A 27,900-nucleotide genomic window follows, 5' to 3' on the forward strand; every position below is an offset into this window, starting at 1 on the left:
TGCCCACCCCCAGTGGTGCCTGACTATCACCCACCTACCTACCCACCCATCCACTCACTCACCCATCCATTCAGCCATCTACACTCACGTGAGATTGCCCGCCCTCCCACCGATCCATCTGTGCCGTCACAGCCCTGTGCTGGCTCTGGGCTGAGAGCTCAGTCTTGGTTTCAGCTCTTAGGGGAGGTACAGAGTTTGTGGTGTGCTTGCTGCAGTCATCTTCCTTAACACAGGCAGAGGTCAAATGTCAGGGCTGTATGTGAGTGGGTGTGTGTGAGCCTTTGTGTCAAGTGTGTGATGAGTACTGTGGACTCATCTGGGCAGAGGAATGAAAGGGACTCCATCCCCAGAAAGGAGTTTCAAAGGTTAGGGTACAAACGCCATAAACCCCAGTCCTTCACAGAACTTACACCTGCCAACCACTAGAGGGCAAGAGAAACCTACGTTGTGTCTCATGCCTGAGCTGGTGAGGCTTTTTCTGATGAGAGGGGAGGATGCTTGTGGGGTGTGTGTGTCTGTGTGTCTGTGTGTCTGTGTGTGTGTGTGTGTCTGTGTGTATGTGTGTGTGTGTGTTTCTGTGTTCTGTGTGTCTCTGCCTGTTTCTGTGTGTGTGGTGTGGGTGGGTGGGGTCTCTGTGTTTGTCCATGTGTTTCTCAGTTTGTGTCTGTGTGTGTGTGTGTTTGTCTGTGTGTGTGTGTCTGTGTGTGTGTAGGTGTGTATGTCTCTGTGTGTCTCTGTGTATGTCTGTGTGTGTGAATCTGTGTCTATGTGTATGTCTGTCTGTGTGTGTCTGTGTGTATATGGGGCCCTGTCCCACTGACATTCAAAGCTGCCTCACAGGACCCCAGGGCTTGGTAGAGGATGGGTCAGAGATGAGACCTAACCCCAGTCCTCCTGAGTCTCCGCCCTGATACCTCCCACATCAGTACTGAAGTCCCTTCACCTTGCCTTTGGCCCCAACTGGGGCTCATATCAGATCTAGAAGGTGACCACACACTCTTCTGGTGTCAAAGTGGACAGCTGCCTCCTCCAGTCTTCCTTCACTTGTCTACTTTTGGCAACCACCACCTCCAGCCTGGTTCCCTCCCTTAGAGCCCTCACCTGTGGTCTGAGCCCTTCGCCTCCAGCCTGAACCTCCGTATCCACCCTGCACCTCAGTGTGCAGCATGTCTGGTCACCTCCACTGTACCCTCCATCCAGCTGGCACCACTCTCCCGAGGCTCTGCACACAGGCCCTCTTAAGGCTGACCGATCATCTCTGTCTTCCCTACTCTCCTGAGCCTGTGTTCCACGGCTCCAATCTCCTGTAGGCGTCCTCTGTGATTCCCCCAGCCTGGTCTAGGAGGCCTTTCATGATCACTACCCCCCCACACATGGAATTGCCCACCCTCTACCCACCACCCCATGCTTGCTGGCTTGCTTTTGTCCCTGCAAATGGAGCCTGAGATGTCTGGGAACTCTTTCTTCCATGTCTAGAAGACTGTACTTGAGAGAAACAAGCAAGAAGATTGAAGATTAGACCCTCCAGGGAGGGCAGGGTTGAAAGGTTGGAGGTCATATAACTATACCTCGCTATATAGCTGAGGCGAGAGAGAGACAGAGACAGAGAGAGACAGAGACAGACAGACAGACAGACAGACAGACAGACGAGAGACAGACAGAGACAGAGACAGACAGACGAGAGACAGACAGAGAGACAGAGAGCTAAAGTTGGCTTGAGCACAGGCCCAAGCTCGCTGCCCACAGTGAAATGAACTGTCAGGAAAAGGCCTGAGAGGCAGGCTGAGGTCAGAGCAGAGGCCCAGGGAACCCCACCCTGTAAGGTTGGCTTTGTATCCCAGCCTGGACCCCGCCTACCTGTGGGGGTTCATACGGCACAACCACACTCTGCCTTCCGGTGACAGGGTCATCCACGTACTGGGCGAGGTTGTTGCCTTCTACACGGATGAGGTGGCTAGCCGGGGCAGACTGTCCTGCCAGGAGGGGACACAGCTTTAGAGAGGGGCCCATCTTCCATCCCATACCCCTGTACCAGGCGTGTGGCAGAACTGAGGCCACAGGGCTTGTCCCCGTGAGAGTCCCAGGCAAGGCTCAGAGCTGTGCAACCCTCATTTAGGTGGCCTTGAGCGGGACAGAAGCTGTCCCCAGATAATCTGACCCTGGGGGTGTCACAGGCTTCACCAGGGACACTGCAGGGATGCTTCACAAGATTCTCCAAGGTCAGCTGGTCCCTCAGACTACACCCTTGCTGGACCATCAGCCTCTTGGACTGTAGTCAGAGCTGAGGAAATGGAAAGAGGGCTAGGGTGTGGGTTCCTGTGAGGGGAGAGTTGAGAGCAGCTTACCGCTGTGCTCACTGGCCTACATCTCTCAGCTATGCCTCTGGTCAGTGTCCCACAGCTGGGAGGGGGAGGGGGGGCTCACCTTCATTGAAGTCCCTTCCAAGCTCGTGGTTGGGGCAGCGCTTAACAATGTCGGTCACATGCTCTGCCTTCTTGTAGACAGGCATGGCCCGGATGGCCGTGCCCGGGGGTGGTGGTGTGGACACTTTGATCTGGATGGGGCATGTCTTAGCAATCTGACAGTACAACTTCTTCAAGAGTGGGGAGTACTGGAGGAGAGAAGGGGGCCAGGTTGAGATGGCAGCTCAGTTCCGGATGCTTCCACAAGACCCCTTTCCCAAGCGCTCCGATGAGGCCTGCTTCCAGATGCTTCAGGCATGCTTCAGATTGTAGAGATGGGCGTGCCTGGTGCCTGCTCATCACCTGCCTGGCTATGTGTCTCACCTGCATCTCAAAGGCTGCGAGCGGTGGACCGTTGCATAAGGATGACAAAGGGTAAGACAGTGTTGGGGGTGTGGGTCAGAGGTCAGTGGGAATCAGTCCTAGTTTTGCTTTCCCAGCCTGGATCAGGCCACTGGCTGCAGGGGTAGGATTTGCAGCATTGAGGTGGTTTGACGAGCTCAGAATTGCATCCTTCTACCTTGCATAGAAGAATCACTCAGTAGGTGGGTGGCTTGCCCCTTCTGCCTTTGCCTTTATCCTCCAATGGAGAACTCTCTGAACCAGCAAGACCTTGCATGCTGTTGACCAGTCACCAGCACTGTGCCACCAAGTAAAGTCACCAAGTCCAGGCAGCCAAGCTGTTGTGGGGGGCAAGACCCGCTTTCCCCATCCTGGAAACTGACTGGACCTGAGGTCATGCCAGGATGTCTCTCAGGGACAATGGGACGTCATCATGCCTCCCCCGCCCCCTCCGTGTCCCAGGTCACTCTTCTAAGGATTGTACTGGCCCTGCCAAGACCAAGTCAGTTTCAGAATCAGAGTGAGACTATTCTATGCAAGGCAGAGGATGCAATTCTGAGCTTGTCAAACGGGCTCAATGCTGCAAATCCTACCTATGCAGCCAGCGGCCTGATCTAGGCTGGAAAAGCAAGATACCCATTTATTCACCTGCTAGCTGACTCTCACTATGGCTCCTGAAACCCCTGGTGACTCACTCCTCTTGTCTTCCTTCCCAAGTGATTTTGTTTTAAAAGATCTATCTATCTATCTATCTATCTATCTATCTATCTATCTATCTATTATGTATATAGTGTTCTGTCTGAATGTACTCCTGCAGGCCAGAAGAGAGGGCACCAGATCTCATTATAGATGGTTATGAGACACCATGTGGTTGCCGGGAATTGAACTCAGGACCTCTTGACCTCTGAGCCATCTCTCTAGCTCTTCCCAAGGGTTTTTTTTTTTTGTTTGTTTGTTTTGTTTTGTTTTGGTTTGGTTTGGTTTTTGGTTTTCGAGACAGGGTTTCTCTATGTAGCCCTGGCTGTCCTGGAACTCACTTTGTAGACCAGGCTGGCCTCAAACTCAGAAATCTGCCTGCCTCTGCCTCCCAAGTGCTGGTATTAAAGGGGTGTGCCACCACCGCCTGGCTCCCAAGGGATTTTTATGAAGCTCCACTTCACTCTAAAGTCTCCACCACACATGAATTATATACACCATGCTCCCTTGTGACAGTTAATGAAGCTGAGGCCAGAGATGGTAAGCTGTTAACAAAACAGGAATGGGCAGGTGGTGCTCACACACCAAATCTTTCCTTTGCAAGGGACAGTGGGGGATTCTGACCACCCTAACCCTATATAGCTTATGGTTCTCCACAATGGAGTATGCAGAAATAGCATATACCATAGGCAAATGCAATGAAGGGAGGGCAGGGAGAGGCGCCATGACATAGTCCCTTCCCTCCTGTTTAAAAAGCAAGAGATACTCACTATAGGGACCCCACAGAAGGCTTCAGGGACTGTTTTGAAAAGCTGAGAGAGCCTAAGAGGGGGAGCAGCTGAGGGAGAGCTAATGGCCACACCAGCAGGTTGGTGTGACTTTCGGGAGGGGGGGTGACCACTGTCTGCTGGTGTGTGGGATCCTCATCCTAACATTCTGGAGGAAGGAGCCACAGCCTCATCCCCAGGATACATGGGGGACTCTGAGACTTGGACAGGGTACACCTGACCTCTGCACATCCAAATCTGGGCTTTGGTTTTTTGCAACGGCCTCTCCTCAAGTTAGTACACTGCAGCCTGGTCTCCATCTGTGCAGGCTGGGGACAGAGTAGCAGGAGTAGCTGGTTCCCTGGGGAAAGGCCAATAAACAGCTACACACACACACCTGTCCTTCAGCAGCAGCAGCAGCCTGCAGGTGTTGGGGGTCTACAGCCTGCACTTGGTAAAAAGCACACTAGCTCTGTAATTACTGTGGCTCCCTAGGAAGGACACGGGGTGGCATGAAGTTCACAGTGCGAGGTGCCCCTCCCGACATTAAGTAAATTCATATACAGTGACAGTGAAGTGCCCTGGGCTCTTGCTTATCCACAAATGAAGGTTTCCCAGCAAGCCCCAGGCTCAGACAATTGCAAAGGCCTAACGGTGAAGGGAACCCAGCTCATCCTGAGCTCAGAGAGACTCAACCTGAGGCCAATCAGGCAACTTCCTGGTAAAGGTGACAGTCCCAAGCATTACCAAACATCTCCCGAGTGCCCATTGTTTGTGAGGCCTAGCTACCTAAAGAAAATAGACTGAGGGGTGGAGGTGGCCAACACCCCCATGAAACAGGCCTTGCCCACAGTGGGTTGGGGAGACACTGAGACCAAAGTCACCAGGGGCGGAAAAAGGAGATTAGCCTTTGAAGGCTGGCCCTTGGCTCCCTGTTCTGGCTCAGGAATTCAGGCTGGATTCCCCTAAATTGGACCACCTGCCAGGTTTGTCTACCACTGACTTACCACTCAACCCCCAGATGCCAGCTGTGTGGTAGAGAGCCAGCAAGGTCAGAGGCCCCTTATTCTAGCATGGTTGCTCATTACCAGGTAAGGTAATTTGTGGGTTGGCACAGCTGCTGGGGCTCATGGACCTGGAGTCTCCTACAGAGTTAACCTTTCCCTCCAGTGCTCTAGCTCATGAACAATGACCTAAGAGGGGGTCATAGACCCACCAAGGCAGGAGCCAAGATGGGCTGGGAGCAAGTCAGGTGTAATGGTGCCTAAGGCCACATTCCTGGGAAGCCCAAACATGCCTGGAGGGAGAAAGGGTGCATCAGCTTCACCTCCGTGTTCTTATCAGGATGGAGCCAGGCTCAGGGCACAGCTCAGCCACAGGGAGGGGCATCAGAGCTCCCCTCACCCACCCACTCCTGAGCAATGAGGCTTCAAACCTCGCCTGACCACAGTGCCCATCCCTGGAGCCCTGCTGTGACCCTGAAGGCAATTGTCCTTTCCATCCCTGTCCTCTGAGGACCTAGGATAATTGGTTACAACCCCAAACCATGCACTAACACTACCAAGGTGTGGTCAGAGGTAGCTGAGGCCTGACCCTCCTCCCCAGAAGGTGGCACTGTTTTCCATGGCCTGGAGTGGGACCCTAGGAGGTCTAGGGAAAGCTAAGGATAGTTGCAGAGTAGCCGGGCTGGTAAGGATGAGCCACTGAATGCCCCACCCTGGGGAGGAGCTTAAAGCGCCTGGAGCTGTCCCTGGTACCAACTCAGCAGCTGCGGAAAGGCTGTCTCCTCTCAGAGAAAGAATCAGAGTTGAGAGAGTCATCTCTGGTGGGACACGTCTCCCACCCGGTCAGGGTGGAAGGAAAATCCAAGCCCATGAAGATACATGGCTCCTTCACTTCTGCACCCTTGAATGCCGTCTTGAATCCAATGATCGTGGGGCTTTGGGCGCACACACCTACCAGCCCCACCCCGGCCACAGGTTAAGTTTGTGGTAGTCCATTTTAGCCAGAGGTGGGGAATTTCAGCGAGAGATACCAAAGCTTTCCCACACCTCCGAAGATCAGGTGGTAAAAACAACACTCCAGGATATCGAGTCTCCGGGAGACTAGGAAGTTGCCAGCGCTCCCCTTCCTACACAGGGTCAGACTCTGTTTCCAGAATGTCATGTGGGGATGCTTCCTCCCTGCTGCCCTCCTCCTGCCTCTCCTTCCCTAGAACCGCTAGATGGATGTGTTTCAACAGATTCCGAGCTGATAAAATCTTATTTATCTTCGGCTGTTGACACAGCGCCGTCCAGACTTGCCTGCGCGGATGCGTGTGTTCCGCGGGGCTTGCAGGAAATACTTTGCCCAACATCGGAGCGGAGCAGACGTCCCTCCTGCCACGGCTGCTATCCTGACCCCTCCTCCTCCTTCTCTCCCTCCCTCCCCCCCCCGCGCCCCCCCTCGCCACCCCCCCCGCCACCCCCCACCCCCCCCCCCCCGCCACAGTCCAAGATGGGCCGGGCCTGGCTGGAAGCCCCTAGCCTGGCAGGACCGGTGCAGGGTGGTGGGTGAGAGGGCGGGCGGGGGCGGGCGCGGCACAGGGCTGTTAATTTCCTCGCACCCGCTCCCGGCAGCTGGGTGCCCGGCACAGGCAGGTTTGGGCAGGAGGACAGTGGGAAGGTGATAATAACTTGTCTGTCATTTTCCCGGGACATGTAGTATCTTGCAAACCGCAAATACCGTTAACCAGCTTGGGTGAATCTGTTAGGACAGATTCAGAACGAAAGGCTGTGGTGGGGGCTTTTTAAAAATACTTTTTTTTGTAGCCCACTTTGTGTGTGTGTGTGTGTGTGTGTGTGTGTGTGTGTGTGTGTGTGTGTGTATACGTGTGTGTGAGAGTTTCTGATCTCTGAGGCCGTAGACCCCTTTGAGAATCATCTCTGGGATCACAGGCTTTTACTCTTCCTAGGGCAGATCCACAGAGCAGGGCACAGGTCTGGTAGACTCAGTCTGATCTCTCAAATCTGGAGGAACCCAGGTCCACAGCCCCTGAATATGACTCCCCACCATGTTTTCGTTTCTCTTGGAGAAATGCCACTGCGAGAGGAGCAACCTATGGATCCTATCATCCAAGAAGAGGTCCTGGGGCAGCCCCTTTGTGGGTACATCTTGGCCTTGACTCGCACAATTTACATTGTTCAATTATTCGGTCATTCAGGGAGCACCTGAGAGCAGGGGTGAGCTCTTGCACAGCTTAGGGAGCCCCGATAGAACCTTAGGGAGGGAATGATGCTCGGGTAACCGTCACCGGACTGGCACCATCAAGCCAGGATGCAGGCTGAGGGCAAGGAGGCTCCATGTTCTATAAACACATCATTGGAGGCCCCAGTGCCTGCCCCTGCCAAGTGTGCAGGAAAGAGGCTGTAGTTGTTCCTAAAGAACAGCGGTCTGAAAGAAGATAAAGGACACTCCGGGAGGCAGATGTGAAGTCTGACTGATTGCTCTGTGAGTGGAAGGCCATAGTCTGTTCCCCTACAGAGAGGTTGGCCAGGAGCTAGCTGGGGCACCCCTCAGGAGCTGAGTAACCTGCTCCCCACCCCCGACCCTTGAGCAAGATCTCAAACAGGCAAGCAAGAGCCATATGGGCACCTTGGTGGCCTGGGAGACAGAGTGCTTTTCTTTCTTTCTTTCTTTCTTTCTTTCTTTCTTTCTTTCTTTCTTTCTTTCTCTCTCTCTCTCTCTCTCTCTCTCTCTCTTTCTTTCTCTCTCTCTTTTTTAAAGAGTTATTTATTTATTATATGTAAGTACACTGTAGCTGTCTTCAGACACCCCAGAAGAGGGTCTCAGATCTCATTACAGATGGTTGTGAGCCACCATGTGGTTGCTGGGATTTGAACTCGGGACCTGCGGAAGAGCAGTCAATGCTCTTAACTGCTGAGCCATCTCTCCAGCCCCTCCCCCCTCCTTCTTTCTTTCTTTCTTTCTTTCTTTCTTTCTTTCTTTCTTTTTTTTTTTTTTTGCACTAAGACTGGGAAGTCAGAGGGTCCCAGGTCATGGGGTTTGGAGCCCATTTATCCTTGGCAGGAGCAGAGAACCTTCCAGTAGTTTCTGCCCCAGGCGGAGGAGCTGATGTGTGAGGGCCTGGTAGTCTCATCTCAGAGAGGGAGAAGGTAGTGGTTGGGAATTTGGGAGGCTGCTCTACATAGCTCTGCAGCTGATGGCTTTACATAGAGACCAAAGGAATAACATGGGCCCGGTCTGTGCTGCTTTCTCTGTAAGGTGCCTACTCTGACCCTTCACCTGGACATTTTAGGAACTAGAATTTTGTTTCTAAAAGTTGCCAGCTGAGCTGGGGGTAGAGCAGTAATCAGAGGTTGCATTGCATTGGCTGTAGACCTCGGGTTTCTGGTAAAATGCTCATAAAATCTAGAGGACTGCCAAGCAACAGTTGCTCTTTTACATGCTAATGACTGGATGAGGGCTGGGGGCTAAGGGCTGGGGGCTGGGGACTGGGGGCTGAGGGCTGAGGGCTGGGGGCTGGGGGCTGGGGGCTGAGGGCTGGGGACTGGGGCCTGGAGGCTGAAGGCTGAGGGCTGGGGGATGGGGGCTGGGGGCTGAGGGCTGGGGCCTGGGGGCTGGGGGCTGGGGGCTGAGGGCTGGGGGCTGCTTTCCTGAGCACCCCTGATGAAAAGATCCAGTTAGTATGTGTGACCCCTCAGCCCCAGCCTTTGGGACGGAGCACAGAGGATGAAGGTCAATCAGGTCCCGAATGTCAGGAGACTAATCATGGCTACATAATGAAGTGTCTGTACAAATCCCAAAGGACAGGGCTTGGTCAGCTCCTGGACAGCTAGGAGTGAGGAGGTACTTGGAGATGGTGCCCAGAGAGAGCAGAGCCAGAGAGGACTGGGAGACTCACATCCTTTCTCCATCTTGTCTCTTACTTCCTTCCCCACCTCACCTTACCCCATGCAAAATTATAGTTACAAAATAGCAATAAAGGTAATTTTATGGTTGGGGGCCACCACAGCATGAGGAACTGTGTTAAAGGAAGGTTGAGAACCACCTTTGGGGATGAGGGGGTCATAGAAGTCTTAGAAGTGAGTTCCAGTTTGGTTTTGTCTTCTCAAGACCCGACACCTCCATCTTTGGTCTTTCATTTCCATCAGACTTACCAGGTCAGAGACCAGAGATCAGGATCCAGATAGGCTGGTTAAGAGGACAGTCAGGTGACCAAGTAGAACACCAAAGGCAGGAAAGACAGGCAGCTCTGGGCTGGGGTTGTGTTCCTGGGGGGTGAGGAAGCTGCCAGGCAGGGGCGGGGTGGGGGTGGGGGAACCTGGCCTGCCCTGGTCTTACTGGGAAGTGTCTCCCCTGACATCAAGTCATGGGGGGGATGGAGGCTCCAGGTGGCTGGTTGGCTGGGTGCGGCTGACCTCCTTTGCTGTATGATGCTCCAGCTCCAGAAGGCCACTGTCAGGGGTTTCAGAGATATTCCTAGGAGGCCCTGTCACCTCCGTCACTCCAGCCCTAACTTGGACATCTAATCTTTTTCCAGGACCCAGGACCCATCTGGGGACTTCAGGAAGAAAAGAGTGTAGTCTGAGAACAGTCTGTGACCAGATCCAAAGAACCATAGGCTCACCTTCCCTGTGAGTTCAAAGGGGCCCCTGCTGCCCTTCTTCCTGACCCAGCCAGCAGGAGAGCTGTGCCTTGGCCACTCCTTCAGGCAGTCCTGAGTAGCCTCTCCTCTGGCCACCAGCCATCAGCCTCTCCCACCTGTGATTAGGGCTGGGGTGCAGGTCACAGGACCGTCCAGTACAGGAACCCACAGCGAGGCTGGTAGCCAGCCTGCTCTGTGCACAGTATGGATCCCCTGTTGGCTGTCAGTGGTGAAGTCCCTACCCCATCCCCAGCTGTAGCTTCCACAGTCGGGATCAACCTCATCAGCTTGAGATTGCAAGGGTATCTCAGGGCAGTCACACATTCCGCTCCAGCTGTGACCCTTCTAAACACTCATCTTAGCCAGCTCCTTCTCTAAGGACCTGTGACTTTCCATACAGTCTCAGGGGCTAGTGATAGCCAGGAGCCAGGGAGGCAAGGTGCGTGCGTGCGTGAGTGCGCGTGTGTGTGTGTGTGTGTGTGTGTGTGTGTGTGTGTATGTGTGTGCATGAGTGTGTGTGTGCCATGTGTGTGTGTATGTGTGTGCATGAGTGTGTGTGAATGTGTGTGTATATACCTGAGTGTGTGTGTGTGTGTATGTGTGTGTGTGCATGAGTGTGTGTGTGTGAATGTGTGTGTGCATGTACCTGAGTGTGTGTGTGTATGTGTGTATGTGTGTGCATGAGTGTGTGTGTGCCATGAGTGTGTGTATGTGTGTGCATGAGTGTGTGTGTTAATGTGTGTGTGCATGTACCTGAGTGTGTGTATGTGCATATATGCGTGTGCATGTTTGAAAGAGCCAGTCTTCAGTGCTGTAGGCAATAGCTCCTTAAAATATAAGTTGTCATTGAACTTTAAACATCTTTATTGGAACTATAGGACAGGGACACTCTGGGGTCTAAATCTCTGATCTTGTACTGAGCAAAGCTAGTGAGAGCCTCCCTGGAACCAGGCCCAGGTGCAGAGCGCGGCACAGCCCATCTCACCCTCCCCAGGTTCAGCACCATGAGAGCTGACCTATCACAGACAGAGGTGAGAGGCAGACACAGGCGTGGGATTTGGGTCACTGAATGGTTTCTGCCTTACCTACCACACCAACAATTTTTCCAAAGAGCATCTCTACCTTCAGGTGTACCGCACAGCCGGACCTAGAACCCGGTTATCCGATCTCAGAGCGCCAGTCTTAGCCCACCTTGGCTTCTTGCACTGATAAGTGGTGGTTGCAGGACCCTGACTTACAGCTCTCAAAGCCTAGAATATTCTAACTCATATAAGAGCAAGAGGTCCTGGATGTGGCTGTGACCTTTTCCTAAGAGGAGGTGACAGGGCCTGAGCCTTCAGGGCACAGGATGGAGTCTAATACATTTCAGGTGGTTTCCCTAGAGCCTACCACCAGCCTGGAGGGCCCAGGTAAGCAACATTCAACTCACCTGGATCTCACCTGGCAGTGTTAGCCAACTCCTGACCAGCTTTAACCTACCATGGACACTCCCACACTGGCCTCTATCCCCTGTGGTTTGGGGGGGGGGTGCTGTCAATGGAGGATTGAGTGCTAATTCACACATTACAAAGAACTGTCCATTTTTCAGGGCTGGCTGTGTGTACTGGGAGTGTGTTCCTGGTTCACTCCCCGGTCCTCCCCTCAGGAGAACTGGTGTGACTCTGGAAGGCCTAGAGCTGACCCTTCCTCAGACTGTCTCACATCTGCTCATGCCACACTGGGGAGAACTTTACAGGAGAGGGGATAGAGACCCGACCCGAATGGGCATCTCGGGACCCCAGGTGCCATCCCTCGGCCTGCAGTAGGCATGTATACCTCCTTTCCCACTTTACAGAAGAGGATCTCGGAGGGCCGGTCAAGGGCAGGTCACCCATCAGCAAAGGGCAGAAACAAAATGGTGAACCCAACAGCATATCCCAAGAGTTTGAGGAACTCTCTTTCTCTCTGCCCTGCCCACTGCTCCAAGTTCCCTAGGAGTGGTTCTGGGATCCTAGGAGCTCTGTGAGCAGGAGCAAGGAGGCTCTGATGCCCAGAGGCCCGCCTGCTTGCCTCAAAAAGGGGGGCCTGGCTTGTTCCTTAGCACTGTGCTGGCCGAGAGACACACTATCTGCCCACCATCCTCCCTGGGTAGATTCATAAATGGTTTCTGATTAGAACGTTCTAGAAGTGACCAACCTCCAAGATGAGGAGGCCAGTCAGACCTATGGAACACCCCTCCTTCATTTCCTATTGTTGATTCATGGTACATTTCCCCTGCTGGACTGAGCCCTGCCCTGCATCTCAGCATCACAGGATAGAGTCCTGTCCTCCAAGGTGCCCTGTCTCCTGTCCCCTGCTAGAACCCTGAGGTATGTGATGTGACCACTCAGCTGGGGAGGGAGCACCCTTAGACACAGGGACCAGCCTGCCAGTGTCGAGCTGCAGTTGGATTCAGGAGTTCAGAGTCTCCAGGCTAGATTCTGTGCCTCCTGGGGACCAAAGTCCTTTAGACCACTAGTGGATGGAGAGAGCAGACATACATCTCCGGTGCAGGTACCCTGCTCAGACCAAGCCGGAGCCAGCCTACTGGCAGCCCATTCTCTCCGGCAAAGCTAGACACAATATGAGCAATTGCTGCGATTTCTCCATAAGTGCTCTTGTTTCCCCTAATAATTCACGTTTCATCTCCACAATAAACATTGTTAGAACTCTTCTCTGGGCTTTAAATATACATAATTGCTCCCCGTGCCAGTAAAAGGTATTAATTCCATTTATGCATTCCATAAACTTTTAGGATAACGCAATTGATACCACAATCATGTCGGGACACCTCCTCTATTCTTGTGCTTTGCAAACCTCCGAGGGGCTGGAAAGTTTGCTCCAAATCCATTAGTGTTGACTCAGCCCTGTCCTCCCTAAGAATCCCTCACAGAGGCTTTGTGCTTCCCTCCAGGGGCTGCTGCCTGGCTGGGTGGGTGGGTGGGTGGGTGGGTAGGTAGGGGCTCTCTCTCTCAGGACAGATAAGCATAGACAGACATAAAGACAGACAGACAGACATACACACACACACACACACACACACACACACACACAGGTTGAAGGCAGCTTCACCTGAAGGTCACTTAAGACTATGTCCAGGCTGTCTGTCTGTCTGTCTATCTGTAATGCTCTCAGGCAGTCAAGCCATTCATGAGCGCGCCCTCACTCTTGGGCTCCTCTGCAGCTGCCTCTGTAGTAGGCTGGCGGTGTCACAGCCTGCCCTTGGTGTTCTACAGACATCATACCAGGCCAGGGTTACCATCCATCCACACGGGTCCTCTTGCCTAACCACAGAACTCTGTCTCTCAATGTCTCCAATACTGAAAAGAGCCGTCTCTCTCAGCAAGGCAAAGCCAGGGTGAAGGGGCTGAGCTGGCGCTAGACAGCAGCAGGGAACCCATCTTGCTGTTTGGATATGTAAAGGACCTTGTCCCACTTCCTCCTCCACTGAGGGACTCCTGAGACCAGCTGTCCCCCAGGCAGCAACCAGGGAGATTAGCATGCATGTTCACATGCTCATCTGTTGGCATGTGTATGTGTGTGCATATGTACACACATGCCGGCATGTTTACAGGTATATGTGAGTGCATCTGTGTATCCATATATATAGGCCCCTGAGCACATATATATTTACACCCATGTGTGCTCATAGGTATATACATGTATGCATAACACACACCTGTGTACCTAGGTGTCCGGGCATATGGGACCTTGTGCATGTATATATACACGTATGTGTTCATACATGCAGGGTCACACTCTAAGGTCCCAGACCTCTTATTGCACCAGCAGATTTTCAGGCTAAGGGAAGTTGGTCAGGACAAGTAAGTAGATCCTTTGGGGTCAGAGAGTCCCACAGTGGCTTCAGCAATGGCAAGACCAAAGGCCCCATTAACAGCTGTGGTCACTTAGAGGCCAGTGAGCATGTTTTTGCCAATCTGAGAGGAATGGGGGCAGCAGTCAATATGGAATAGTACTTGAGAAAAATATGAATTATCTATCAGTTACCAGCCGGTGGCGTGGCAGGGGCCTCGGTGGCAAGTCTGGGCAGCACCCACACAGTTGGACCCCCAGAGCTGAGAGCAGCTGCTGCCAGTCCCTTCTCTCAGCATCGAGAAAAACCCTTGGGTGTCTGCTCCCAGATCGCCGAGGTGCCAAAAATCTCATTATCAATGTTGGTCCCACCTCTGCCCCTGTGTGACAGGGCCGGGAGGGGGCTGGCAGTAGCATCCTCCTGCCTGACAGCTCAGCTCTGCTGCCCTGGTCCTGGGTGGAAGTTGGGTTGGGAGGCCAAGCCTTCCCTGATCTTTGGTATGTCTGGCCAGTCTGAGCAGACTAACCCCTGGGGACAGTTAGAGCAGAGCAGCAGGAACACAGGCCATCATGGGACGCTTGATGTCCAGTGCCTCAGAGGGGACTGCACAGGACCCAAATGGGAGGAAGAATTCAGTAGAGTGGGCACTGTCACCCCTGTCAAAGACCAGCCCTGACCATCAGAGGCACCTGAGCCCATAGGCACGGCAAAGAGCGACCTCATCAACACTCTCTGGCAAGGAAGAGGAAGGGAGGCAATCCCACATACAGCATCACCAGATCTTTATGACAGACAGGACCCCGCCTCACTCTAAGATGGAGCTAGGGAATGCATTGGAAGTAGAAGAGCAGCGTAGAGAGCCCGCTGTGACTGAGGTAGGTACCCATGTGTCTCCTGGGCTTCCTGACCTGACCCTAGGTCACTCAGCTTGGGTGGAGGAAGAGCCTAGGTCCCCTTCAACCCCCAAAACTACAGACAGTGCAGAAGAGGAGGCCTTTAGCAGGTAGTTCTACACAAAGACCAACTTCAGGAGGCCATGTTAGATGGTTTCCTCCACTGTCCCAGGACAGGAGTAACAGCTGTGTACTCTACCATTCCTGTCTCATTCAGACCTCCTGACCTCAGTGCCTTCCAATAATTTGTGGTCACGGAGAGTGGAGCACACTGGCCCACAGTGACTCGGGATGGAGCACCACAGGTACCCAGACCCTCTCGGCCCACTGAAGCCCCTCAGAGCTCCAGCAGCTGGGCTGAGCATTCAATTGGTGATGGTCTAGTGACTGGGGAGCCCACCAGAACAGTAGGTAAAAGAAACTCTAGGAGGTCAAAGCCTGAAACCAGAGCCAGTCAGGCACAGCTGATCACCGGTGGCCACCTACAAGGTCTGGCTCTGTCCAGCTCTTCAGTCTCCAAAGAGAATGTGAGAGCCACACTGTGGGAGTTAGTTTTTAAAGAGCCGCTGGAGGAGAGTGAGATAGAGCTTGCACTGCGTGGATGGCTGCATCTCCAGCTGCTCCCTGGAGAGAGTGGGTGGATGACTTAACATCCCTCAGTGCACCTCCTACTGTCCCAGGCTCAGGGTTCCCTCTACTCAGACTTAGCTGGGTATGGAGACCTGGATGGCTCTAGGGCTGCCCTTCCTACCCAATGTCCTGTGTGCCCAGACCAGCGTTCTGAAGTCCCAGTCTGCTCTTCCTGCAGCCCCATCTCCCACAGAGAGCCTGGGTGCTCAGTGGGTAAGAACACTCACGGCCATGTGTCCCCAGTCCAGCATCTACTCACTTTCTGCATAACTTGAGCAAACTGCTTTCCCTTTTCATACCTCAGCTTCCCTGACTGTGAAATGGGCACAGACTCCACCTTGGGCAAGTCAAAGTACTTAGCTGTCTGCCCAACTCTCAGCAAGTGTACAGGTGGGACTTTGTCAACATCTGCTAATCCCAGCCACATGCCAGGTTGTTCCTGGAGGCACCAGGGAAAGGACCAGAGCCCCCAGCACCTGGAGAGCCAGTCCCAAGCCAATGCACAGAGAGATATGAGGGCAAAACACAAACCCACAACTAGCAAACGGGTGGGCCCCTGTGGGCTCCCAACACTTTCAGCAGAAGTTCAGGACCAGACCAATTTCAAGGCACTGAGTATAGAAAACCCGGCCACTCTTCCTGCCCCATGGACCTCACTGGCAACAACACTCTGACCTTTCCGGACTCAGTGGGAGGCTGGCTGACTCTGGCCACAAGTCCAAGGGGTGGCCACACCCACACTGCCCAGCCCCAGGGCCCGCCTCCTGCTCGATGCTCCTCCTGGCTCTGGCCAGGTGGGAACCCCATGTGGACAGCCTGTGTGCTCATTCAGTCCTCAGTACCAGGACCGTGGCACTCAACCCCGCTGCCCTCCCTTCACGCATCCACTGGCAACACGGCTACTCACTGTCCAGGTGGCCGACTTGGCAGTGCTCGACTGCTGGAAGGTGACCTCGAAGTGGTGGGGGCCGGGGTAGTCGGTATTGGAAGGGATGACAGGCGCCGGAGACATGGTGTCGAAGGTGGAGCTGGGCTGCGCGTAGGGCGAGTGGGTGGGCGCGCTGGCGGCGTGCTCCGGGGTGTAGGGGCTCGCCGGGGCCGCACGGCTGCCCATCTGGTCCATGGCACTGCTGAGCAAATTGAACTGGGCCTGGCAAGGAAGGGGGAGGTGGGAGGGGAGAAACAAGGGCTAAGGTGGAAGCCCCAGCTACCGCTTCTGTCCCGTCGGGGAGGTGTCTTGTTACAGGAGCCTTAAAGGGCCAGCGGGCTCCAAGTCATCCCAAATATTTCCTGGGGCCCCCACCCCACCCCAACAGGCCACTACTTGTGTTGGGATAAACGCACATTCACCTCTCCTGCCTGCCCCTCTCCGTCCGCCTCCCGGGTGCCAGGGCTTCTTGGGATCCACCCAGCTGCCAGCAAGGTGGATTGGGGCTTTGCACACCTACCTGGAAGGGAGCTGTTTGGTTGGGAAAGTTCCCAGCCGGAGACCCCTGTGGGTACCACCATGCTCCCAGGTCAGCCCAGAGGCTGGAGTGCTCACATAGACCTGAGAGCCTGGATGCTGGCTGCAAGGGTGGGGTGGGGGTACAGCAGGATTTAGAGCATGGGTGCCCTGGAAGGCAGGATTCTTAGATACAGCCCTCTAAGTGATGGACTCCGCCAAGGCTGCTCAGCCACCAGAGATCTAAGTGACAGCCTCCAGAGGAATTTATTTAAACTGACTTTATCTCCATTACAAAGCCTTCCCCAGGCCTCCAGGGTTGGTAGCTCCTCCCAGCATCCCTGCTGGTTCTCAGGCTAGCCCAGGCAGCCCAGTCCTTCCCCTAAATCACATATTCAAGGAACCTGAGCTCTGGGAACCCTCTTTCTCTGTCCTTGGGACCCCAGGACAAGTCAGCCTTCCCTAGGAGCTTTAAGGAAGTCTCACCTTCCTTCCTTGGGTGTTTCAACAAATTATCAATGGGAGGACTACCCAGTCCACGTCCAGAGATGGCAAGCAGGATTTGGGGAAGACTACCCAATGGCTGTGCAGAATGGGTCCCTAAGTGTAGATGCTTAATCGATCCTGTCTGTGCTGACGAACCTTCCCTCAAGCTCAGATGGATTCCCGCAGGCCTGAGGTGGGCACTGTCCTTGTCCCCACATCACAGAAGAGGGGCCCAAAGGTGTGAGGCAGGAATGAGCAGGTCCAATTGACCAGCAATCTACGGGAGACTAGATCACGCGGAAGTGTGATCTCAGAGCAAAGTGCCCCCTTTTACCCCATTGCCCTCTTCAGAGAGGCCTTGGAACCTCTGCACATATATCTCCTGCCACCAGCCTGCCTCCTCTAAGCCTCAGAACAAGAAGTGTTTGCAGACAACAAGGGAGGCTAAGACCCAAGGCCTGGACTGGACACTGCCCCATGCCACGGGTCTCTCTCTGCTGGGGACCTTGTGCTCAGCCCCTCCTGTGCCTCAGTCCAGGATGGAGGATGGTTGCAGGAGGTGGCCAGAGAAGACAAGGCCTCAGTGGTCCACTGTGAACCCTTGACAGGAGTTTTTGGGGTTAGGTCAGAGTCAAGGAAGCTGATACAGAAGGAAGGGTCCTACTAAGGACCGCCCAGCAGGAGGGAGAGCAGCTCAGGAGACAGTAGAAAAAGCTGAGCGTGCAAAGGGCAAGTAACAGTCTAGTTTGTTGGTTTATTTGCTTGTTTGTTCTAAAAAGATTTATTAATTTATTATGTATACAGTGTTCTGCCTGCATGTATGCCTACAGGCCAGAAGAGGGCACCAGATCACATTATAGATGGTTGTGAGCCACCATGTGGTTGCTGGGAATTGAACTCAGGACCTCTGGAAGAGAGCATCTAGTGCTCTTAACCTCTAAGCCATCTCTCCAGCCCTGGTTGTTTGTTTTGTTTTGTTTTAAGATTTTTTTAAATTTACATGTATGAGTATTTGCCTGGATGCGTGTATGTGCAGCACACTTGTGTCCTGTGCAGAAGCAGGCCAGAAAGGTGTAAGAGGATTGGTAGAAATGAAGGTAATCTAAACTTGTGTCTGAGTATGGGAGTTTAAAACAACGGACCCCAAAGAAATGGGAGTTTCCCTCCAAGAATCTCCTACTTGGAGAAGGGAAAGGCCCCAAAAGGGAAGATTGTCTCTCAGAAAGAGACTTCACAGAGTTCTAATGCCTTGCCCCCACTGAAACTAAACTGCAGTGATGGGTCACCAGTGGGCTGCCCCACACCTTGACCCAGTGTTAGATGAGCAACTTCTTGGTCCTCAGCTTAAGTTTCACTCTCACTTTGGACCCCGAAGCCAAACTTGAGTGGCTCTCTTTGTCCCACTTCCTAGTGTGGCATTTGGCTTACTAAGTATGGGTGGTCAAGCCTGGCTGCGGACACAGAGTGTGATCCCCAGATCAATTACGGAGAGGGCATCAGACCCCCCAGAACTGGAGTTATGGGTGGTTGTGAGCTGCCGTGTGAGTGCTAGGAACCGAACTTGTGTCCTCTGTAAAGGAAGTAAATGCTCTTAGCCACTGAGCCATCTCTCGAACCCCGAGTGCTGGCTCTTGCCACTACTGTGACCTCTGTACCCTGAGCCTCTGAGAATCCAGCAGAGATTTCCTTGGCGGCCCCAGCTCTGGGACACTGGGGCATCTCGGACTCGCCTTCCCACCAATATGCAAGGCCCTACTTTACTTGGGTGGAAGCCTTGTCAAGGGGACCAAAGTTTCCATAGGATAAAACTATCCCTCTACAGAGGGGCTGGGTTTGTAGGACATAGTCCAACCCATGAATCCTCCCCCATAGTCCTTCCTATGCCTTCCCAAATTGTTGTGTCACAGGACACCTGCCCTGTCTCCCTACCTCTACCCCAGGGAAGTGGACAAACAAGTTAGAATTGCCACTGGCCACAGGGGTGTGATAACATAGCAACAGTGTGGATGAAATTCAGAACCTTGTTTTGAGCAGACACACAGTGTGACTTCAACTAGGTAAACACTCAGAACCGGCAAAGACAGAGAGGCAGAAGCCAGACAGAGAGGAGGCACAAACAAGGCTGCTAGGCTTTACATCGAGAGTGGAGGGACTCGGGATTTCTCTCTGGTGGGGGTGGAATGTTCTAGAAGCAATGCTTACATACAACTGTTCAGACAAAAGCTTCTGAGCAGTACATTTCATTATTTACTTTCTTGCTTTATTATTTTTAGTTTCTGAGACATGGTCTCATGTCAGCCAGGCTAGCCTGGAGCTCATTATATAGGAAGCTGACCTTGAACTCTTTCCTGATCCTCCTGCCGATGCCTCTCGAGTGCTGGGATTACAGGCAGGCACCAGGGTACCCACTGTGTGCAGTGTTGGGAATTGAACCCATGGCCTCATACACTCTAGGCAAGAAGCACTCTGCCATGCGAGTTACAACCCCTACCAAACTGTACATTTTAAGTGAGAAGATTGTATGCTCTGTGAATTATACCTTAATAACCCTGTCTAAAACAGGAAAGCACCCAACCTTTACCTCTCCCAGCACCAAGGCCATTCAAAGGGAACAAGGGATACGACAGCTGCCCCCTTCAGAAAGAGGCAGGCCGTAAACCTCCCACTCTGTGGGGTTTCTAGGCTGAGGAGACCCCACCCCACTCCAAGGTCTGCCAACAGACTCCAGGTAGGAATTCATGGTCCCACTTCTGCTGAGGTAGGAATTTGAGCAACATCAAGTCAGAACTCCGGTTGGCCCAGCACAGCCCCCCATTCAAGCACCCCCATTCTCCCACGGGCCTCTGACAACAGCCCAACCGCCCAGTGGAAGCCTCTACCTTGGTCTTGCCACAGTCTCTGCTGAGCTCAGAGGGGCTAGCCCTGGCTACAGCAGCTAGAGCGCCTGCATGCTGTTGGCCTTGACCAGTCATAATGCTCTCCTCTGGAAGGCAGCTCCTATGCCTCAATTGAGCCGTGAGTCTGTGAGGAACCACACAGAACTGAAGGTTGGACCAATGGCTACAAAGGGTTTGAGTGTGGGAAGAAAAGTACCCCAATGGACTCTCTGCACACCGCTATGACCTACAGTGGCAGGAGTAAGTTATTGATTACATTCACCAGTTTCTTTCTTGGTTTGCTTTCCAGAACTGGGGATCGAACCCACAATTCACACACACCAGGCAAACACTCCTCTACTGAGCCACAGCTCTGACCCTCTTTTCACCATGTGAAACCAGCTACTGACCTTCAGAATTCCATACGTGGTTCCCATTCTACCCGTGACCCTCAGCGTTCATGAGAGATCAGGCCCAGGAACCCCACAGACACCCTTAAATAAAGCCCTTTATAGACAGTGGCGTAGTATTTATACAGAGCCTGCACACATCCCCGAGCTGGCTCACAAAACCTAACCCACTGCAGATGCCGTGTAGCCATTAGAACACACTGCTTAAGGGATGAAGGGAATCATGTCTGTACATGTTCAGTATAAATGCATTTTTTCCAAATGTTTCTGGATTCCTACTCATTAGAATTTGAAGATGCAGAACCTACAGAGACGGGTCCCCACAGACACAGGGATCCTGAAGATACAAAGGATTTAACAGACTCAGGCAATCCCACAGACAGATGGCTCTATAGACACAGGATCCCACCCACTGTGTTCCCTGAGTGGTGCTGATCTGGACCACATGATCCCGATTTGGAATGGTTGCTCAAGGCGTTTTCTGTCAGGACAAAGTGGCAGAGGAATGAATGAGTGAATGAATGAGTAAGTGAATGAATGAATGAATGGATGGATGGATGAATGAAAGAGTTAACAAATGAGTGAATGAATGAGTGAATGTACAACAATGTGATAAGTCTGAAGACAGCTTCACACATCTATGTGATAGTCAGGAAGGTCACTCTCTCTGGTGCGGCTGTCTAGGAATGAGCAGAGATGCACTATGGCTCTACCTCCTGGTTCCTGCTTCCAGGGATCCCAGAACCTGGTTACATTGTTTCAGATCCAGGATGAAGCTGCAGCGCCACCTCCTTCCTGCAACCAAGTTCACTCTCTTCCCAGCAAAGGGCTTTGGAAGAAGTCATGACATCTGCAGAAGGCAGCAGCAGCCCCTCCGTGCCCGATCCCCATCATCCTTGATGGGCAGGGAGCCCTGTCTCAGAAGCAGGGTGCAGGCCCACGGCAGCGAGGTTCATATTTTAACTTGTCTGCATTCTTCAATGATTGGAGGTGGGTGCCAAGGACTTAGTCATTGAACCAAAAGGAACAGCGATAGCATCTGTGGGAGCTTATGCAGGAGGGACCAGGCGCTTCGGGAAGGCAGGCCCTCAGCACTGGGGTGCAAAACCTGGCTGGTGTGGCAAGCCCGGGGCCCTCAGAGAGGCAGGCCTCTGCAGACTTCTATAGGGGCACTAGGCTGCCCAGTAGAGTCTGTTCCCTTGTCTAGTGAATGCTGGATCTCCTGTGCCTGCTCGTTTCTTACAGTCCCAAGGTCATCTTCCACTCCCTCACTGGTCTTAGTGTCTACCGTGTCTCCCAAAGATGGTAAAGACCCCAGTGACTGGAGAGTGTAAGAGACGTTCCTTCTACACAGGGTTCCCTCCTCCTGAGGCTCATGGGAAGGAAACCATTTCCTCATTGCCAGGCAGTGAGGCTCAACCTGGCCCCCCACTTTTGCCTCCCGTCATGCTGTTGAAATGAGAAGCCTCGTCAGAGAGGCCTAAGCAGGTCTACACAGAAGCCCAGGGGTCCCCCAGACCCAGAGGCCCCCCGGAAGCCCAGACGAGACCCACTTGGCCTCAGGGAAGAACCTGGGCAAACCCAAACTTTTTTGGTTTGTTTTGCTTTCAATGAGAACTCCAAGATAGTGGGCTAATTAGGGCATGCCCGGCCTGCGGCGGCACACATGTGCCTATACTTGCAAGTGGAGTGTCTGGGCGTGACCTGAAGAGGCCCTGAGGAATGAGGGCGTCATGGAGCCAAAGGGTGTCCCTTCCTACAGTGTCCAGGCCACTGGTGGACCAGCCTTCATGGGAAAGGCCAACATCAGAATTGGGGGACAATAGTTCCGATGGGGATGAGGGTTTGAGAACACGGCCCCATTGCCAGGTCTGTGTCGCTCACTGGACTGTGACCACAGGGTCTGGGATCATCCAGAAAACCCCAGGGCAATTGAGGGTAAGACCTATTTTGGGCTCAGACAGATGGGGGTCTCAGTGAGCCCCACCTCTACAGAGAAGGCCAGGATCTCTTATTCCCTTAGTCCCGGGGTCTCTTCCTGGTCCTTGCAGATAGTGCTGCTGGGGGCTTACCCGGCACCTCTGCTGGAAACAGCCACTGGTGCTTCTACTCTCTTTCCTTAGGCTCAGACTTCAGTATTCACACCTTGTCTCCCTTGGCCTCTTCAGGGCCTGGGGTGACAGCAGGCTGGTGACCTCGCTCTACTAGCAGAGGGTCATCAGCATAGAACACTCACAACGGGTCCCTTAGGTCCCCAAGCTCCTGCTACAAGGCAGCTGAGTTTCTTATCTCCCTTGAGCATCGGGAGACGTAGATGACGCTGGTTCACTCCTCTAGCACTCTCTCTTGGCTGAGCTAGGTTGACAGATGAGCCCAGGGTGAGCACTATACCTTGGCAGGTAGGTAGGTAGTAGGAGCAGGAGAGGAATGGGGTATTATTCCACATCCCTGGGCCTCCATTTTTATCTTCTGCATAGTGAGAATGAAATCCACACATAGCTTGTCGCATGGTTGTGGGGGCGAGGTCTGGGAGCAAGAAAACCTATGGCTGTTCTTTCAGAAGGAACAACCCTGCTTCAGCCACCAGGACGCCAGAATCCAGGAGCTCTGACACTTTGCAACTGATCCATCATCAGCACCAGCCCACTAACACAAGGCCCAGTGAGGAAGGGACAGAGCCTGTCTGCCCACAAGGAGCAAGGCTGTCTCCAAAGGCTGAGCTCCAGAGGCAGCTGAGCAGCGTCATAAAGCAGGGGACATGGGGAACAGCAGCCGGGGTCTCACTCTTGGACGTGTACTGGTTGTACCAACACGTGGCATTGAAGTGGATACCCAACCATAGTTAGACAAGCTCTTTGATGCCTGATTGAGGGCAGGGCCTCCCCCTCTATCCTCTCCTTTCTCCACCACTCTCTTGTCCTAACCAGACAAGGAGGCTCTTACCGTCCTGCTATCAGGCTCCTGCCCTCACATGCACACATTGGATACTATGATTTTACCCCGAAGACTCCCATCTCACATCTTAACTGTTTCTAACCTACAAACAATCTCATCGATCTGTTCTTATATATGTAGACAGAAAATGAACGACCTCTTAAAGGTTGGGAGCAGGTGCCTTCCACACCGACTCCTCTCTGACTTCAGTACCCACGGCAGCCTTTGCTATAGCACAGAACACCAAGACGGACCTCAGAGGTGGACTGGCTGCATCCAGTGCTTAGCAACAAAGGGCATATTACACCCAATTCCCCCGAGAAGTTTATTTCTCAAATAAAAACAGTGACAGAAAAGCCTGCCTGTCGGTTGTCACATTTAAATGCGGAGTTCCAGGAGAATAGGCTGACCTGCATCTCCTCGGCAGGAGATCAGCCTGCGGAGCCATCCTACCTCCTGAAGCCGCCCCAGCGCTCTGGGCTTCCCTTCCAGTTTATCTGTGTTATCTCCGGTCTCCCCTAACCCTGCTTCACACAGAAACCCTTTCCGTGACTCCTCTGCCTCAGTTTACATCGAGGTGATTCGGTGTGATGCTGATGAGGGACTCGGAGTCAGTACACACAAAGAAATGAGAACAGGTCACGGTAGCACACAGGGCCTCAAGTGTGCTGGGTCCTGACCCGGCGCTGCCCTCTCAGAGAGGCACAGGCACTTGACTCTGTCACTGTTGTGCTTCTGAGAAGCCACACACAGGCCTCCAGATCTCGCCACAGTGACCCACCAGTCCCTGATTCACAGCCACCAGCCAGAGGCTCATCTGCCTGGCCGGCAGGGGGCACCCACCATCTCCATACCCTGTATTGAGCATGCCCTTTCAGAAGGAGAACTTCCTGTGTGCTGGCCTCATGCTGAGCCCACAGCAGCTCTGACAGTCTTCCTGGTCCCACCAATTCTAATCCTCAGCCAGGCTCTCAGGAATGATACCAGGATCCCCAGCACACAGCAGGGGGAACTCAGCCTTAAGGTCAGAGTTCCCACCGTGGTCCCCAAAGTGTACAGAGGGAACATGGGCTCTTGTTTGTTTGTTTGTTGTTTTTTTGCTTTGTTTTTCGAGACAGGGTTTCGAGGTGTAGCCCTGGCTGTCCTGGAACTCACTCTGTAGACCAGGTTGACCTCGAACTCAGAAATCCACCTGCCTCTGCCTCCCAAGTGCTGGGATTACAAGCGTGCGCCACCATGCCCGGCTGGGAACATGGTCTCATAGACCACCGGACAACTGGAGAGTATGGAGCACAGCCCTACCCAAATCCAGTGACCTCAGTAGGAGAGGATTTTGCCTAGGCTTCTACTTCCTCCCTTCCCCCACACTTTCTCCATCTTTTCCTGCATTTTCTCCATCACTTCCTCTTCTTCCTTTCTGTCTTCTCTCCTTCCTCCCTCTCTCCTTCTCTCCCTTCTTCCCTTTCTCCTTTCCCTCCCTCCTCCCTCTCCCTCCCTCCTTCTCTCCCTCTACCCCTCTCCCTTTTCTTCTTCCCTCTCTCCTTCCCTTCCTCTCTCCCTCCCTCACCTCTCCTCTCCCTTCCCTTCCTCCCTCTCTTTCTTCCCTCCCTCTCCTTCTCTCACTCTCTCCCCTTCCCTCTTCTTCCTCCCTTTCTCCCTTCTTTGCCTTTCTCCCTTCCTCCATTTTCTTTCCTCCCTTCTTTCTAGAATTTGCCCTGGCCTCTGCACACCCCCTTCCTATGGATTTCAGGTTAGTTGTGGCCCACCCTAGCTTCCTCACAGAAGCAACTGGGGTAGGAACTGGAGACAGGAGCTAGCTTACAGAGCATAGTGTGCTGTGGCTTCTCAGGTTCCACTGCGCAGCCTCCATTCCTTTATCCCAACATCACTTCCTCGATTCAAGGCCCAGCCTCTGGGCACGTGATTTGCTGCCCCATGGCCTTCACCGCTCCCTTACTAGGAAGTAATTCTGGGTAGGGGTCAAGAGGCATTCACCCATCCAGCACAGGTATGAGTGACATGACCTTGTGACCACATCTGTTTCCAGGGAATCTTGGTGTTCTGCAGGAATGGCTCACCCCAGGGCCCCCTGGTGACAAATGTCACTCATTCTGCTCTGAGCCCAGCACTGAGGGATGGGGAGTTAGGGTCCTCCTGCTTCCAAAACACCAGCCAACACTGTGGATTCTTCTAAAGGGAAGAAAGCGTCTGAAACCGGGGTCTTCCCCTGCAGGCAGGTCAGAGCCTGGGTTCCGCTTGCCTGGGGTTAGTGACTGACAGCCCCCTGGCTCTGTGGAGACAGCCATCTCTCCCGCCTCTGTGCTAGCTGGAGACCTCCATCCTGATGGTGTTTCCCACAGTCTCCCCGAGCCTATGATTAAACGAATGGAAATGTCAACAAGACAGGACTTGTGCATGGGGGGACGGCTGCCTCCCTAGAGGTATGTGCATTGCACCCTCCTTTTGCCCGCCGAGGCAGGGCCTTGCCCGGTCCCATGCCAGGGCCATGTGGAACTTTCCACACCTCAAACCCGGGAAACGTGCCCCCAGAAGCTCTACTGGGCTGCCAGGCATGTGTCTGCAAGACCCACCCAGGCCACCCCTCCACCAACATAGCCTGAACCAGGGTATCACAGAGCAGAGCCTTCCAGGGGTTCTCTAGGCAGCTCCCCCATCTCTTTGGCACTGCCTACAAGCTGCAGTGATTCACAGGAATTTTTAAATCACCGAGTGTACCCCAACAGCAAAGGCGAGTTGTCTGTCTGAGAGAACAGAAGAGGGGACACAGCTCTGCCAGCACCTCTCCCTGGCACATTCTTGTAGTCTCAAATCCAGCATTGGTGTTCGTGCATTCCCCCCGCCCCCTACTGCCTTTCTGCCCATCTGTCCCATTCATGGGACAGTCCCCACTGGGACTGTCCCCATTCATGGGACAGTCAGTGGGGACCTCCCGGGCTCTTCCTAAATCTTAGGTCAGGGAGAAACAAAGAATGAGCAGCTAAGCTGAGAAATTAGATAGTGACACATGAGATGTTCACTAAGCGTGATGTGGGCCCATGTGTGTCGCCCTGTCACCTGCAGCGACCCATAGCGAGGCTGTGACGTTGTCTTGGGACCCCCCCCCCATGGAGAAGGCATCCCAATATAAGCTGGGGGATGGGCTGTGAAAGGTGAGGACAAAGGCTGCCCACATATCCAGGGCATCGACTGGCTCAGTTAGGCTCCTGACATCTCTTGGTAGAGGCTTCTGAGCTCTCCCCTCGTAGTACAGTAACAAGCCATCCAGCTAACCAGCATTCAAGCTTAGGGCCTCCGGGACGTAAGGGAGAAAATACTGACCACCAAAGAGGCAGAAGCCGGTGTCCTGGAAGGGTGGGGCTCTGGGAAAGGCAAGAGCTGCCATGGTTTTTAATCTGTAGGTCTTGTGGGATTCGGCAAGGTTCTGTGTGGGGTGGCAGGGAAAGGACCCTGGCCAGAGCAAGTGCATGGGTGATGAACACAGCAGAAGAGGTGAGAGAGCATAACTTCTGGGTTCAGCAGAGAGGGTTATAGGCTAGCCGTGCACAGTCCCCTTGCTTGGTGGTGGAGGACATCTGACAGTGGATCCGTGCACGTCTGAGCACTGGGTGGCCAGCTCTGAGGCCCTTGGACACACAGACGGCATAGATGAGGTGTTGTGCCGGGGATCGAGGATAGTTCCAGGGTTTGGGTTTGGGCCAGTGGAGAAGACTTCCCACCAGCTGAGGTGATGTTTCCTAGGAGCTCAGATTGGCTCCATGGGCTGACACCCCATCAGCTGGCTTTCAGGGGAGCGGGACGGAGCATGGAAAGCAGATGCGTTCCAACACAGCGAGGGGACTGAGAAGGGACATGGGTCCAGGATGACCTACTTGGATCCGACTCTGGTGGGTATGCCTTGGCCTCAGACCTGATCCTACTTAGTTCTACCCTCCCCGGGGTCACCAGCTCCCTCAATGCAGCTGATTCTGGTCCCTTTTCTAACCTTGTAATGGGGTCCTTTGTCCCGGGTCACCATGAAGCCCTCTTCTGGCTTCCAGGCTGCTCCTCAGTGTGGCTCTCTTTCCCAAAATTGTCTCCCACTCCTCTTAACACAGCCCCCTTCCCCGACTTAAATAACACTCATGTCCACTTTACACCACCCTGCCCTCCTGCCTCCCACACCTGAATGTCCACCTGTCCTCTCCCACCCATGTATCTGTCCATCACACCACCCTGCCCACCTACCTCCCACACCTGCATGTCTGCTTGGCCACTCCCACCCATGCATCTGTCCATCACACCACCCTGCCCACCTGCCTCCCACAACTGCATGTCTGCTTGGCCACTCCCACCCATGCATCTGTCCATCACACCACCCTGCCCACCTGCCTCCCACACCTGCAAGTCCACCTGGCCACTCCCACCCACATGCTCAGGCTCTTTGTCTACCTCCCACACAGAAGAACCCTACAGTGTTTCTA

The 27,900-nt window shown here is 53.5% G+C and overlaps 1 protein-coding gene across 7 annotated transcripts in view; it reads right to left on the reverse strand.

The window, feature by feature from the left end:
- Trp73 (transformation related protein 73) overlaps positions 1-27,900 on the reverse strand; it is an 83,627-nt gene that overhangs the window by 8,904 nt on the left and 46,823 nt on the right. For 5 of the 7 annotated variants that reach the window (NM_001126331.1, NM_001126330.1, NM_011642.4 and 2 more), the window contains 3 exons: positions 16,177-16,419; positions 2,425-2,611; positions 1,858-1,973 (listed from right to left, as the gene is read on the reverse strand). In NM_001126331.1, coding sequence (NP_001119803.1) covers positions 1,858-1,973; positions 2,425-2,611; positions 16,177-16,419 — 546 coding nt within the window. Of the gene's footprint in view, positions 1-1,857; positions 1,974-2,424; positions 2,612-16,176; positions 16,420-16,717; positions 16,818-27,900 lie in introns of those variants that run through there. The other 2 variants (XM_006538722.4, XM_006538723.2) reach the window with 2 other exon arrangements.

This window comes from Mus musculus, chromosome 4 (genome assembly GCF_000001635.26).
Source record: "Mus musculus strain C57BL/6J chromosome 4, GRCm38.p6 C57BL/6J".
Lineage (NCBI taxonomy): Eukaryota > Metazoa > Chordata > Mammalia > Rodentia > Muridae > Mus > Mus musculus.